Source organism: Myxine glutinosa (assembly GCF_964187855.1).
Source record: "Myxine glutinosa chromosome 12 unlocalized genomic scaffold, kmMyxGlut1.1 SUPER_12_unloc_2, whole genome shotgun sequence".
Classification (NCBI taxonomy): Eukaryota; Metazoa; Chordata; class Myxini; order Myxiniformes; family Myxinidae; genus Myxine; species Myxine glutinosa.
The window spans coordinates 638,951-655,256 of NW_027616356.1; the positions used below are offsets into that span (position 1 = coordinate 638,951).

General features: G+C 47.4%; 1 protein-coding gene across 2 annotated transcripts; it reads left to right on the plus strand.

The window, feature by feature from the left end:
* Positions 1-2,535: 2,535 nt before the first annotated feature.
* On the plus strand, positions 2,536-14,996 carry MRPS33 (mitochondrial ribosomal protein S33). 2 transcript variants are annotated; one of them, XM_078768650.1, is made up of 3 exons: positions 2,536-2,569; positions 7,576-7,808; positions 13,876-14,996. In XM_078768650.1, exons 2-3 carry the CDS (start codon positions 7,594-7,596, stop codon positions 13,979-13,981), a joined length of 321 nt encoding a protein of 106 aa, XP_078624776.1. In that variant the 5' UTR covers positions 2,536-2,569; positions 7,576-7,593; the 3' UTR covers positions 13,982-14,996. The 2 variants fall into 2 exon arrangements, with proteins under 2 accessions (XP_078624776.1, XP_078624775.1); XM_078768649.1 differs by lacking the exon at positions 2,536-2,569 and adding an exon at positions 3,261-3,398.
* Positions 14,997-16,306: the final 1,310 nt, after the last annotated feature.

Genomic DNA, 16,306 nt, shown 5'->3' on the forward strand with positions numbered 1-16,306 from the left:
TTTTTCACATTTCAGCGAGGAACATTGCCATTCACACCACATAGGTTTTTTTTTCTTTCATCTTTAGATCCTTTTTTTTTTTACACGGAATCTGAGCTGGTGGCAGAGCAGCGTGCTGATTCGCTCAGAGCGATCACATGATGTTCCTTGCCGCCATAAACTCACAGCAAGTAGCATAGATTTTAGCATGATTAGCATTTAGCATGATTTAGCATGATTTAGCAGAGATAGTAGCGTGTTTCACATAGATTTTTTTCAGCGAGGAATATTATACACGGAATCTGAGCCGGTGGCAGAGCAGCGCGCTGATTCGCTCAGAGCGATCACGTGATGTTCCATCCCTGCCGCCAGACCATTGAACATAAAACACAGTTTGTGTGTGTGTAATGTAATGTTACCTCCCTCCCCCCTCCGTCCTCCCCTCCCCCCTCCATCCTCCCCTTCCCCCCCTTCCCCTCCCCCCTCCATCCTCCCCTTCCCCCTCCCTTCCCCCTCCACCCTACCCCCTCCCTTCCCCTCCACTCTACCCCCTCCTCTTCCCCATTCCCCTCCCCCTTCCCCCCTTCCCCTCCCCCTTCCCCCCTTCCCCACTTACCCTCCCCCCTCCCCCTCCCTCTCCTCCCCTCCCCTCTCCTCCCCTCCCCCTCCCCCTTGCTACCCCTCCCCTCCTCCCCTTCCTCTCCCCTCCCCCCTCTTCCTCCCCCTCCCCTCCCCCTCCTCCTCCCTTCCCCCACCTCCCCTCCCCCTCCCCACCCCCTCTCCCTCCCCCTCCCCACCCCCACACCCCCCTCCGTCCTCCCCTCCCCCCTCCATCCTTCCCTTCCCCCTCCATCCTTCCCTCCCCCCCTTCCACTCCCCCCTCCCCCTCTCCCTCCCCTCCCCCCTCCCCCCTTCCCCCTCCCCTCCCTCCTCCCTCCTCCCCTCCCCCCTCCATCCTCCCCTTCCCCCCTTCCCCTTCCCCTCCCTTCCCCCTCCACCCTACCCCTCCCTTCCCCCTACACCCTACCCCCTCCCCTTCCCCCCTTCCCCTCCCCCATCCACCCTTACCCTCCCCTCATCCTCATCCTCCTCCCCTCCCCTCCCATCCCCCATCCTTGCCGTGATGTTCCTTGCCGCCATTAACTCAGTTACGCGTTCGCAACGTATTTCAGACCGAAAAGCGATTGCGTTTTTTCACATTTCAGCGAGGAACATTGCCATTCACACCACATAGGTTTTTTTTTTCTTTCATCTTTAGAGCCATATTTTTTGCCATAACGTAGCGCATTATGGCTCTCTCGAGCTCGAGTTAGCCAATCACCTGGGAGCATGAGGCCACGTTGGCCACGCCCACGACACGACGCAGAGTTGCAATCGATCGCTCAGAGCGATCACGTGATGTTCCTTGCCGCGCGATTGCGTTTTTTCACATTTCAGCGAGGAACATTTCCATTCACACCACATAGGTTTTTTTTCTTTCATCTTTAGATCCATATTTTTTTTCAGCGAGGAATATTATACACGGAATCTGAATCGGTGGCAGAGCAGCGCGCTGATTCGACGATTCGCGCCCCCTCCCCCCCTCCCCCCTCTCCTCCCCCTGTCCTCCCCCTCCCCCTCCCCCTCCCCTCCCCTCCCCCCTCCCCCTCCACCTTCCCCTCCCCTCCCCCCTCCCCCTCCAACCTTCCCTCCCCCTCCACCTCCCCCTCCCCCCTCTTCTCCCTCACGTTTATACACGGAGCCCGGTACTTCCCCCCCCTCTTCTCCCCTCCCCCCCTCTCCTCCCCTCCCCTCCTCTTCCCCCTCCCCTCCCCTCCTCTTCCCCCTCCCCTCCTCTTCCCCCTCCCCTCCCCTCCCCCGCCCGACAATGCCGGGTACTTCTGCTAGTAATATATAAATGCCATATAATGATGCAAATGCCAATCTGATTTTGGACGCATGAGGGCGTATCACAGTGAGATACGACATCTGATGAAGAAGAAGAGTGAGAATTTTGGCGGAGATTGGTCTGGACCTTGATTCTTCTCAAACACACACAGGTGTAAATAGCTGTGGTACTTCCAGTTAAAGTTCTCAGGTTTGCTCGGAGAGATCAGGTATCTCGCTGTAGGATGAGACACTGTCGCCTAAATTCCTACCTTCGTGGAGTAGGTTGCCACTTTACTTTACAGGATATTGCGAACATTGCAGGGATTCCGAAGATCTGACCCACCTATTTGTACATTTCCCTCGAAATGAGGTTATTCAGATGATGCCTTTTTAAGGAAATTAGAGATATGGGGATTAAAGTGTCACATCTGCCGGAAATTATAAGCTTGTTGAACCAGAAGCACCTCGACTCTGCAAAACGATAAGGAGATTTGTAAAAGAGCGGGGAATCTCCTATGAAATTATAGGGAAACCTAATGGTTCCTTGACTATCACGTTAAAGTTTTGGTGAGTGGCGTATATAGAGCCTAGCGGCTCTGATAAATGCCATTAAAGCCTAAAAAAAGAAGAAGAAGAAGAAGAAGAAGGGGACGTAGAACCCGAAAGAGAACTTCCGACCTTCCGGAGAGAGACAGTAATTATTTCGTGTCCTTCGGGGAAGGTATTCGTTTTTATATATTCTTTTTTGAGCCTGTCTTGCTTGTTTTTTAAAGTCATATTTCTCCGAATTATAAACAGGAATTTGTTTCTTGGTTCTCGGACGTGTTTTAATTCAATCATTTCGCTGCTTGTGACCCTCATGGGCTCTGTCACTGTGGAGTGTGACTGGAGAGCAGCTGGTCGGTCCCATCAGCCACGTGCTTCATTCGGATTGTTATGAGAGTCGGGTAGATTCGACTCTAAACATCACGTGCGCCATGGTGCTGCATCATGAAGGACATCGTCACTGTGACTGGACGTTAAGCCGGCTGTCCTTTGCGTGCTCTCGCTCTCACCACTGCGCAGCCGCATTCCCGCGGAGTTTGGGGAGGTGGGAGAGGTTTTATATTAAACAAAAATTGGGATGTATCATCCTCAACTCCTCCCGTCCCATTCCTGGCGTTGTTCATACGATGCTGGTCAATAGGAACAGTTCAGTTGATGCCAGTCGACCGCCATATTACCCTGCCCAAGAATGCCCATTTAACCACAGCTGGACTCTTTACTACCCTTACCTGTTGGTCAGAAATAATATTTTCTCTTTTATTTTAAGTCTTTAAGACCTGGTAAAAATACATGATTAGTTTCTCGTCCGGGATTTAAAAAACAAAATGAGGAGGGGGCATTTTACTATTTTATATTTTCCAGTTTCTTGATATTTTTTCCAAGATGGCCACCATATGGTGAAGTCTACTTGACCCAAGACTAGCACTACCACCACCACACATCCCATATACCCAATACGTCAACATCTACTGCAGCAGTGGCACTGTCCGCTGTACTGGACGCTTGTACGTACTGAACCGATACTACATATATGCAGACTTGCACTACTGACCTGAGCTGTCTGGTAGTTTATATCATCGATGGGCGATCCCTGGTCGAATTCCCCATTTGCAAATGCGATGAAAATATCTCCCAGAGTCTGGGTTCGGTCGAACACCAGAGGAGTGAACCATGGCTTCAAAAACTTTCTGCTAGCCTTCCGAATGCATACACAAAGGAAGACCATTTTAAGACCTAGGTCTACTGTACTTCGTCAGTAGCTCAATTAAAGGTACCAATAAAGTGTGTTCTTGAGATCGATAACGAGTATGCTAGAGCTAGCTAACTTAACTGTCTACGTTACGTACATACGTATATGTACGTGTCTCAAAATCCGCACTCGCTGAGCGGCGTGAACAAGCGCACTTGCAGAAGAGATTTTTAAAATATATATATATATATATATTTTTGTATACAGAATCGAGGCTCGTGAAAGAGCTAACATTTATCACAAAAAAACAAAATCAAACAGACACACAAAGTATATAATAAGGGGAGCGGAAGACAAGATGGGGAGAGAAGGGGGAAGCACACAAACACAACATTTGAGAGCAGGGACATCGGGAGATCTGTGGGAGGGGAAGGGGGGGGGGGGGGAGAAGTATAAAACACAAGGACACTGTGTTCTCACTCTCATCTATCTATAATTCCAGTAATCTCTGTGTGTTTGTTTGTACGTTTGTACGTTTGTACGTTTGTTTGTCTGTGACCGCTGTTTCTCGACAACCACGGGTCCGATATACTTTAAACTTGCCAGGTATATTGCTGGGGACCCGAGGATGTGCCTTTTCAAGGTTTCATATTAATCGGACAATTACTTACCGAGCTATGTCCAAAAAACGATTCAACCAATCAGAGAGCAGCGAGCTATCGCGTGTGCCGAACGTGGCGGACACACTCTGCCTCGGATGGCACATTTGAGAGCGTATTCATTTATTTCACGTTTGCAAACTATGTTGGCGCTATGTTGGCGTTAAACTATGTTTTAAAACTAATAAAAACCATTTCATGTAAATAGAGGGGGGGGGGGGGGATTGTCACTGTACTCGCACGAGCAGATGGCGGAAGTGCCTGACCGCCAAGTGAAGTCCGAGCAACTCGCGGTCGAAGGTACTGTAACGGCGTTCGGGCGGGCGAAGCTGCCGGCTAAAGAACGCCAGCGGTTGCCAAGCTCCGTTTTAAAACTAATTAAAACCCCGGGGGGATTGTCACTGTACTCGCAAGCCGTTCGCCGTTCGCTTTGGCGTTGCGAATGGACCAAAACATTTCATGGACCAAACCATTTCATGTAAAGCGTTCGCCGTTCGCTTTGGCGTTGCGAATGGACCAAAACATTTCATGGACCAAACCATTTCATGTAAATAGAGGGGGGGATATAATTTTAGATATAGATATAGTACGGGCATGCCCTAGTATATACAGTGACGTGAAAAAGTAAGTACACCCCATGTAAAGAGCGGACTTTTTCAACATATTTCAGCATACAGCTATTTGATCTTCATTTCAACAATATTGACAGATAAAGGTTTGATATAATATAACAAATATCATGAAACATTTACATTTTGTAGTCCATTGAATAATTTAAATATAAATGCAAATTTCGCATGTGGAAAAAGTAAGTACACCCCCACATTTATCACTACTTCAAATACCTAAAATTAGAATCAGGTGCACCAGCTCAGGTGCAAATGATTAGAACATCGTTAGAGAAGATCTTGGAGGAACCTGTCTTATTTAAAAATTTCAGACATTTCATTTGGTTTGCTCTTTGTTGTTGAAGTGTGCGGCGTCACCATGCCTAGATCAAAAGAGCTCTCTGAGGCCTTCAGCAAGAAGGTTATAGATGCCTACGAGTCTGAGAAGGGATTTAAAAAGATCTCCAAACAATTTGAAATCAACCATTCGACTGTCCGGAAGAGCATCTGCAAGTGGAGAAGATTCCAAACAACTGCCAACTTGTTCAGGCCAGGCCGCCCCAGCAAGTTCAGCCCGAGAGCAGACTGCAAGATGCTGAAAGAAGTCTCTAAGAACCCCAGAATGTCATCACGGGACCTACAGGTAGCTCTTGCCACTGTTGATGTCAAAGTGCACGAGTCTACCATTAGAAAGAGGCTGCACAAATTTGATCTACATGGGAGGTGTGCCAGGAGGAAACCTTTGCTGTCCAGAAAGAACATCAGGGCAAGACTAAAGTTTGCTAATGAACACCGAGGCAAAGACCAGCACTTCTGGAACAATGTGCTCTCAACAGATGAGTCAAAGTTAGAAGACATGTTTGGCAAAAACTAAAGACAGCATTTGACCACAAGAACCTGATACCAACTGTAAAGCATGGTGGTGGAAATATTATGGTTTGGGGCAGCCTTCCTGCATCAGGGCCTGGGCAGTTCACCATCATAGAATCCACTATGAATTCTTCATTGTACCAGAGGGTGCTTGAGGATAATTTGATGCCATCTGTCGGAAAGTTGAAGCTCAACCGAAGGTGGACCTTGCAACATGACAATGACCGTTAATTGACGCGTTAATTCTGCCCCGAAACATACCAGTAAATCCACCAAGGAATGGCTGAAAAGAAAGAAATGGAGGGTTCTGGAATGGCCAAGTCAAAGCCCGGATCTAAATCCCATCGTGATGTTGTGGGGGGGATGAGCTGTGCATGCAAGAAACCCCTCAAACATCGCACAGCTGAAAGAATTCTGCATGGAGGAGTGGGCAAAAATTTCTCTCAGTCGATGTCAGAGACTGGTAGACAGTTATAAGAAACGTTTGTACGTTTGTACGTTTGTTTGTCTGTGACCGCTGTTTCTCGACAACCACGGGTCCGATATACTTTAAACTTGCCAGGTATATTGCTGGGGACCCGAGGATGTGCCTTTTCAAGGTTTCATATTAATCGGACAATTACTTACCGAGCTATGTCCAAAAAACGATTCAACCAATCAGAGAGCAGCGAACTATCGCGAGTGCCGAACGTGGCGGACACACTCTGCCTCGGATGGCACATTTGAGAGCGTATTCATTTATTTCACGTTTGCAAACTATGTTGGCGTTAAACTATGTTTTAAAACTAATAAAAACGAATTTGCGATTCATTCGCTTTCCTGCGCGTTTGTGCACGCGATGGCGATTTCTTTACCAAACTCCGGAAGCCGTTCGCTTTGGACCAAACCATTTCATGTAAATAGAGGGGGGGGATATAATTTTAGATATAGATATAGTACGGGCAATGCCCTAGTCTATCTATAATTCCATTAATCTCTGTGTGTATGTGTGTATGTGTGTATGTGTGTATGTTTGTCTGTGACCGCTGTTTCTCGACAACCACGGGTCCGATATACTTTAAACTTGCCAGGTATATTGCTGGGGACCCGAGGATGTGCCTTTTCAAGGTTTCATATTAATCGGACAAGTACTTACCGAGCTATGGCGATTTCTTTACCAAACACTGCAAGCCGTTCGCTTTGGACCAAACCATTGCATGTAAATAGAGGGGGGGGTTCTGTGGTCGTTGCGAATGGACCAAACCATTCATGTAAATAGAGGGGGGGGGGGGGGTTCTGTGGTCGTTACTGCCACGTGGTTTCAAAGTTTTTTTTTGTTGTTGTTGTTTGCACGCATGTTTTTTTGCACCCACGTACGGGCACGCCCTAGGATGTTTACACACACACACCCCTACACAAATTTTTTTTTTTTTTTTTTTTTGGCAAGGAACGGGCACCCACGTAGCACGTACGGGCACGTCCTAGCTTATATATAGTACGGGCATGCCCTAGTTGATTTCAATTGCATGAGCACAAGAGTGAGCACGAGGCCTATATGGACCGCAAAATGTTGGTATTGTTTATTTTTTAAGATCCCGAGAGAAAATAGTAAGTATATCAAAAATGGAAGCAGCCATAAAATTGGAAGCTGGCGTTGACGAGAAACTAACAATTTATTGTGCTTTGCCTAAAATGTCTCTGTTTGAAGTTGGCATGATGGTGATCCTGTTTCAGCACTCGGCTCATAACTATGTGACCCCCCCCCCCAAATGTCTTTGAAGTTCATACAAAACTAGCTCCAGCACGAGCTTTAGATGGTGTAGCGAAATGAAGAAGGACTAACAAAGTGAAGGTGATGTCTCCAATTGTCCCTCAGAACCCGCTGTTGAAAGAAATGGCAGGAGCGACCAAGTATGCGAAAAGCATGGCAAACTTGAGTGCAAGGATCTTTGGGGAGCTGACGAGACCTACAGACCAGGTTTCGATGCGCGTGGTGAAGCTTTTCAGCGAAATGCCCCCGGGATTACGCCCCGAGGTTTACGATTACTACCCGCAGCACAACGAGTACCACACGCTAATGCGTAACCTCCGGTTCATGGGCTTGTATCGGTACGCGACTTGTTTACACTTAATACTTCATCTCCACCCTGCGTGACCACCATGCTTGGCTCTTCATTATAAACGTCTGATAGCAAGCTGATCGTGATTAGCTCTGCCCCTTGCCAATGGGACTAGATAGGTGTGCGTGTGCGTGCACACACTCCCACCCTTTTTTTATTTTTTATTTTTGGATACAAGATCGAGGCTCGTGTAAGAGCTAACATTAATCACAAAAAACAACAACAAATAGACACACAAAATATGCAATAAAGGGAGCGGGAGACAAGATGGGGAGAGAGAGGGAAGCACACAAACACAACATTTGAGAGCAGGGACATCGGGAGATCTGTGGGAGGGAGAGGGCAGGGGAAGGGAGGGGTGGGAGAGGTATACAACACATGGACACTGCTAGGACCTCCAGGAAAGAAGTCGGTACTTCAATAAAGTGAATCTGGGGTGAATTCACGGGTGTAGAAAAGATCAAGGTTTTGGATGGGGGAAGATAAGAGATGGTGGTGAACAGCTGTTTTAAAGGCATGGAGGGAGGAGTGGGATTGAAGAGAGTGAGGGAGTTTGTTCCAGAGGCGGGAGAAAAGAGGAATGAAAGAGTGAAGGTGAGCAGAGTCTTGATTTTGGCAGTTTCACCAGAAAAGGGTTGCTGGCAGATCTTGTGCGACCTGTAGGAATATTTGGGGGACAGAGCACAGACAGAGCTGGGGGATATAGGCCGGAGAGGAGTCGGTAGAAGACAGAAAAAACACCAACCTGCCTGCGGTGAGTGAGTGAAAGGCCCTCGGAGGTAGCTTCATCGCGAGAGATTCCAATGATTCTGAAAGCTTTGGTTTGAATGAATGAATGATCGTTTTAAGGCCATTTTCCCCGCCAGAGCGGGGGTTAGCCTTGCGGGTCCCATGACAATCATGGTTCCCTGTTCGAGGCAATGTTTTTATGGCCGGATGCCCTTCCTGACACCAACCCTTGGTCGCCTCTTACGATGCGCAGGGATACGGTGTACCTATGCTAAACCGGGGTACACACCGGGATCATTCATCCCAGCAAGCTGGTACTCAATTTGCCGACCTCAGAAGGATGACAGGCTATTCACCCAACAATGGATTGAGGCCCTCAATATCAGACGTGAGATCAGTGCCATCTATCTAGACGTATCTCGTGCTTTTGATACAGTCTGGGATCCTTCCTTCCTCTCCAAATTCTCTGCCTCTGGCATCCAAGGCCAACAACACATGGCTTACTGACTTCCTCTACTCTCGTAGCCAACGTGGGGCTGTCAACGGAATCCTTTCATCTCCTCTCCCTGTCAAGGATAGAGTTCCCCAAGGCAGTGTTCTGGGCCCAGTCCTATTCCCAATCTTCATCAATGATCTCTGGCTCTCTGGAAAATCCCCTATATATATTTGCTGACGACTCTACCCTTCACAGTGACATCGCTCATCCTTCAGACAGGAAGCTTGAAGCCTCTTCCCTCCTCTCTTCAGTCCTTGGGGAAAAAAAATCACAAACAGGTCTAACAATTGGAATATGTATTTCATGCTGACAAATCTCACACTCTCACTATGTCTCTCTGAAAAGATTATCTGGCAAACCCTCCTATCTACTTTCTTAACAATCCTCTTGATGAAGTTCAGTCATTCAAACTTCTGGGTCTCACTATCAGCCATATCTTTCTTGGGCAAACCACATTTCAAAGTTGGCCTCCAAAGCCAGCCACTGACTGGGCATCCTCTGTTGTACAAAGTCCTTTCTTGGCACACCTGAACTATCCACCTACTAGGCCTTCATCCGCAGCTTGATGGAGTACTGCTCTTCCCTCCGGGCTGGCTCCTCTGCCTCTCATCTTGCTCATCTTGACGCCTTGGAAACCAAGGCGTTCATGTTTATTGGAATCTCCTGCGATGAAGCTGAATAAATGGGGCTTATCACTTCCCTATTGCCGACAGGTCAGTGATCTCTTTGTCTTTTGCCACATATTTTCTGGTCTTGCACCCTCTGCTCTTTCCATGCTTTGTCCCTTCCCCTCCCGCCTCCAGTTTTCTGCAGGAGTCACACGGTCCACCACCAACCTCCCCTAAATCCAAGATCACTGCTAACCTCTTGTTGTTCCTCTTATTTCCTAACCTCTTGTTGTTCCTCTTGTTGTTCCTATTGTTGTTCCTCTTTCTCACTCCCCCTCCTCAAAGCGTCCTCCCCGCTTCTTCCCCCTTCAAACTCTCACCTCCATCTCCCCCAACCTTCTGCCTCGCTCTTCCCCCTCCTCAAATAACACCTCATTGTGGCTCACCCAATCACCATCAAACCTTTTGTCCGCCCCATCCTTCCCTTTCTCCGAGCTATTCTGAAATCTCTGACACACCTTCAACAGCTCTCCCTACCTCTTCCACCTCTTCCACATCTTACCCTACCCCTCCTCCCCCCTGTTCTGTATCTGATGCTCCCCCTTCCTCTTCATTAACGGTATGGACCTCAAACATCCGGGGCCTTCGTTCAAACTTAACTGATCTCTCCATACAGGTTGCTTCTGTCAAACCAGACGTGATCTGCTTAACAGAAACTTTCCTCCTTTATGATGTCTCTGATTCCATAGTATCTCTCCCGGGCTACTCCCTCCTCCGGTATGATAGACCTGAGCCTCGTCCTGGAGGCGGGGTTGCTATCTTTATAAAAAACTCTCTTCCTCACTCGCCCTGCACTGCACTCTCTCCACCTCACCCCCAGGAATACCTCTGGCTACGGCTTCCCCTTCGCTCCCACCTCTTGTTCATATGTGTGTTGTACCGTCCACCAAACAGTGATGACTCCATCTACATCTCGCTGTCTGATGATATAGACCAACTTCTATCTACTCATCCCAACTCTCTCTTCCTCATATGTGGTGATTTCAACTGTCATCATGCCAGTTGGCTGGGTGTGGGTACCTCTCTCACCAGCCATGGCTCCTCAGCAAAGGACTTCTGCGACTCACTGGGACTGACACAATCTGTCAATTTCCCGACCCGGATCTCAGTCAACGGAACATCTTCTCTTCTGGACTTGGTTATGACTAACTTCCCTGAAAATGTCTGCTGCTCTTCTTCTGCTCCGATCGGATCATCTGATCATGTCCTTGTTAAAGTGGACATCTCTCTGACCATCCTCAGGGAGCCTGCTCAACGTCGACGAGTCTGGCATTTCACTCAGGCCAACTGGCACGGTCTTCAAGCAGCCATCAATCATCTGGACTGGTCTCCCATCTCTACCACCTCTGACATCAACTCATCCTGGGAATCCTTCCAAAGTAAATTGCTCTCTCTCATGCACAGATTTATCCCATCTCGTCTTCAGTTGTCATACCCTTCCTCCCGTCCATGGTACACGGAATCTTGTGGTGAGGCTGTTGCCCAGAAACAACTTGCCTTCGTCTCCTGGAAAGCAAATCCAACGGAAGGAAATCTCATTTCCTTTCACAAAGCCCGAAACAAGTGTGTGTCCACCCTCAGGAGAGCCAGGAAACAATATCTCTCCGTTCTCAAGACCGAACTCTCTTATCTGTCTCCCTCTTCCAAATCCTGGTGGCGTCTGGACAAATCCGTTTCTGGTGTTTGTTCCCCCTCCATCCCCTCCCTTACCTCAAACGGCTACACAGCTGACTCCGCACGTGAAAAAGCTGAATGCCTCAACTCTGTGTTTGCCTCTAAATCTTGTGTCCCAAACCCATCCCTCTCTGTACCCACCATACCCAGTCGTACCCTGCTGCTCCTGGACTCCGTGTCCTTTCCTCCTGACAAGGTGGAAAAGTTTCTGTCAACCCTCGACTCTGATTCTGCAACTGGACCCGACGGCATCAGCCCACGGGTCCTAAAATCCTGCTCTGCTGCTCTATCTCACCCTCTCTCTGTTCTCTTCACCCTCTCTTTTGCTCAAGGTCAACTGCCATCTGCTTGGAAATCAGCCAACATCACCGCTTTGCACAAAAAAGGTGCAAAAACAGATCCTAGCAACTACAGACCAATCAGCCTTCTCCCAATTATCAGCAAAGTCATGGAATCCATCATTGCTTCGGATATGAAATCTTTCCTCTTCTCCAATGGCTTGATCTCTGATCATCAATTTGGTTTCAGACCAGGTCACTCTACTCTGGACATGCTGCTTCTGCTGTCTCAACAATGGATGGAGGTCCTCAATGCCAAACAGGAAATTAGAGCTGTCTCCCTCGACATATCACGTGCCTTCGACACGGTCTGGCACCCCGCTCTGCTCACCAAACTCTCCTCCTTTGGTATCCATGGAAATCTCCACGCATGGCTGGCGGACTTCCTCTCTAGTCGTCGTCAACGTGTGGCCCTGAATGGGTTTCTCTCATCTCCTCTTCCTGTTCAGGCTGGAGTTCCCCAAGGCAGTGTTCTGGGCCCCGTGCTTTTTCTGGTCTTCATCAATGATCTCTCTGACTCTCTCGAAAATCCTCTCTATCTCTTTGCTGATGACTCCACTCTCTGCCGCTCCATTCCTCTTCCCTCAGATCGGCAGTCTGCTGCCTCCTCACTCTCTGAAGACCTGGACAAAATCACAGACTGGTCAAACAAGTGGAACATGTCTTTCAATCCTGACAAATCTCACACTCTTACTATGTCTCTCCGAAAAGATCGACTGGACAACCCTCCCATCTACTTTCTCAACAATCCTCTCCAAGAAGTTCTGTCGCTCAAGATTTTGGGTCTCACTATCTGCCATGATCTTTCTTGGGAAAACCACATTTCCAAGCTGGCCTCCAAAGCCAGTCGCCGACTGGGCATCCACCGTCGTGCGAAGTCCTTCCTCGGCACACCTGAGCTCCTCACCACATACAAGGCTTTCATCCGCAGCTCAATGGAATACTGTTTTCCCCTATGGGCCGGTGCTCCTGCCTCACACCTAGCTCGGCTTCACGCTGTTGAAACCAAAGCTTTCAGAATTATTGGAATCTCCCGCGATGAAGCTATCTCTGAGGGCCTTTCACTCACTCACCGCAGGCAGGTAGGTGGTCTTTCTGTCTTCTACCGACTCCTCTCCGGCCTTGCACCCCCAGCTCTCTCTGTGCTCTGTCCCCCAAATATTCCTACAGGTCGCACAAGATCTGCCAGCAACCCTCTGATGGTTAAACTGCCGAAATCTCGGCTCTCTGCTCACCTTCACTCTTTCATTCCTCTTTTCTCACGCCTCTGGAACAAACTCCCTCACTCCCTTCAATCCCACTGCTCCCTCCAGGTCTTTAAAACAGCTGTTCACCACCATCTCTTATCTTCCCCCATCCAAAACCTTGATCTTTTCTACCCCCGCTAATTCACCCCAGATCCACCTTGTTTGAAATTCCAACTTCTTTCCTGGAAGTCCTGGCAGTGTCCATATGTTTTATACCTCTCCCACCGCCCCCTTCCCATGCCCCCCCCCCCCCCAAAGCCCTCGCCCTCTCTCAGATCTCTCGATGTCTCCATGTCTCTCGGTCCCTGCTCTCAAATGTTGTGTTTGTGTCCTTCCCCCTCTCTCCCCATCTTGTCTACCGCTCCCGATGTTATATGTTTTACGTGTCGGTTTGTCTTTCTGTGTGATTAATGTTCGCTCTTTCACGATTAATGTTCGCTCTTGTATACAAAAAAAAAAAAAAAAAAAAAAAAAAAAAACCCCATGGATTCAACTTTCAAATCCTCTTCAATCTCATTCTCCTCTCCAGGCCATCAACGACAGCTGCTCACCACCATCTCAGATCGTCCCCAATCCAAATCCATGATCAGCTGAAGGGAGTTAAATCAAACTTGTTTATTTTTAGGACAGTCAACGAGGCCATCAACCCGTTGTCACTGGCAGGGAGTACGCCGAGGCATATTGGCGATGGAGTAGAATTTCTGAGTTTAAGTTGTTTCTTTCATCAAGTTTGGTTTGAGTGCAAAGCGGACCCGGATGGGCTTTGCATTTTGAGATGCTTACTATTTAATATTGTAATCATATTTGAATGCCTATTTTGAAAAAGGTTCATGAAGTATGATTCTGTATTGTAGAGTTTGTTGAATTCCCCATGGTAACACTTCGTTGCATACTACCCTACCAGGGATGAGCACGAGGACTTCAAGGACGAGATGAAGAGATTACGGAAACTCCGTGGAAAAGAAAAGCCCAAGAAGGGAGAGGGAAAGCGAGCGCTGGCACGGAAATGAGGACTCTTTTGTTGGGTGTCCTTCCTCATACCAACATACGTTCACCTGGCCCATATGTCACTTCTCAAATCCTTGGGTGTCAACCTGTGAATGAATTAAAAAAGAATAATTGAAAATTCAGCACCACACTGACTTTAAGAGTATGGAGTTCCTGCCACAATGTCCACAGGGTCCGATCAGAGTGAGATGTTCATGCCATAATTCCTATGGGGTCCGTTGCTTGTCGTAGTAACTATGGTTCACTATATACCAACCATTTGGTCTTGATGGCTAAAATAAAAAACCTCTGAGACATTGTTGATGTAAATTAGTTGTAGAGCGATTGTCCACATGACCATTGTCTCTATGCCTTTGGATTCCTCATCAGAAGGATGTACAACTTTTGATGAAATGTTTTTTTTTTTTAATACCAAACCCACTTGGTTTATTCAGAGGAAATGCTGTGATATTTCGGTAAGTTGGTTTATCCCTTTTTAAGGTGTCTACAGGAGTTTGTACAAGACTGGTGCCAGCTTGGGATCCTAGGATCCTGGGTTCGAATCCCGGTCTATCGCTGAATTAACGCCAGGGGGGTTGACTCATCCTGTCATCCTTCTGAGGTCGGCAAATTGAGTACCAGTTCACTGGAAATTCCCTGTGTGTCGCAAGAGGCGACTAACAGGGTTGGCGGCAGGAAGGGCATCCGGCCATAAAACATTGCTTCAAAAAGGGGACCACAGTGCCCAAAAAAAGGCCAACCCCCGCTCTGCAGAGAAAAATGGCCTCTAAAGGCGGTTCTGCAGGAGTGCGTACAAATAATATATGTGTACGTACCACTACGTGATTAGAAATTCTGGGTTTTACCACCGCTGATGCACCGTCTTATACACCACCTAATCTAGCACGTTGAATTGGTTCTTGCCTGTTGTTTGTGTCCTTTATGACATCACTAAAAAAGCAAGTTTTCTGTTTGGAATGATTTTCAATTTTGTTTGACTGCCAGACAGGCACAAAGAGTAAAAAATTATCTCTCCTGTGCATGTGTGGTTGGGATGAAGCCAATGTACCACTAAACTGCAGGTTCGTTTTTGCAATTTGTGTTCAAAATATAACGTTCAAATTAAATGAAGTTGTTTCCTCGATCATAAACTGACATTTGTAGACAGACAGACAGAAGTGAAGCAATTGCTTAACCACGCTTTTTTCTTCTCGTATGTGGAGTAATGAGACTACGTTGGGGGAGCAATGTGATGTGAGAAGGATAAATAGATTGAATTATTCGTTCATTCTTCTGCATTTACTTTTCTTTGCGGACGAGTCATTCTGTGACCTCACAGGGTTGCGGGGCACCTCCTGGTACACACCGGTAACCTGCTTAGGTCAGATCACACTTGTTCACTCTGAAGTTGGATTCGGGAGTCTCTCATGACCAGTACCAAGTAAAAGACCATCCAATTATCTCCAAACTTTAAAAATTCCACAAATTCACTTTATCCCTTTGAGGATCACAAGCATCTTGAAAGTAATTTTCAAATACAAGTCCAATTTTATTATTAATAATTAGTTTGATAGTTCAGCTACCTCAATTTTTTATATTGAAGTTCAAGAGTCAACAGTGGTTCCAGTAGTTCCAACAGTTGTTTCAATAGTGGTTTCAACAGTGGTTCCAGTAGTTACAACAGTTGTTCCAACAATGATTCCAACATTGGTTCCAACAGTGATTCCAACAATGGTTCCAACAGTGGTTCCAGTAATTCCAACAGTTGTTCCAATAGTGGTTTCAACAGTGGTTCCAGTAGTTCCAACAGTGGTTCCAACAGTGGTTCCAGTAGTTCCAACATTGGTTCCAACAGTGATTCCAGTAGTTCCAACAGTTGTTCCAATAGTGGTTTCAACAGTGGTTCCAGTAGTTCCAACAGTGGTTCCAACAGTGATTCCAGTTGTTCCAACAATGGTTCCAACAGTGGTTCCAGTAATTCCAACAGTTGTTCCAATAGTAGTTTCAACAGTGGTTCCAGTAGTTCCAATAGTTGTTCCAACAATGGTTCCAACAGTGATTCCAGTTGTTCCAACATTGGTTCCAACAATGGTTCCAACAGTGGTTCCAGTGGCTCTAACAATGGTTCCAACATTGGTTCCAACAATGGCTCCAACAGTGGTTCCAACATTGGCTCGAACAGTTGTTCCAACAGTTGTTGCAACCCTGGCTGGATCATATCAAAGACTTTAAAATGTTACGTGCTGCTTTCTTTCTTGTTGGTTCTTATTAGTCCCCTACCGGTGTACACCGGAGGGGACTACAGGTTTGCACGCCGTCCCTCCGTCCGTCAGTCTGTACAGTTTTCC

Excerpts from the sequence above, each read along its gene's own strand:
- MRPS33 (XM_078768650.1), top strand. The coding sequence starts at position 7,594 with ATGGCAGGAGCGACCAAGTATGCGAAAAGCATGGCAAACTTGAGTGCA. Across the intron at positions 7,809-13,875 it reads CGGTTCATGGGCTTGTATCG|GGATGAGCACGAGGACTTCA; the intron begins GTACGCGACTTG and ends CTACCCTACCAG.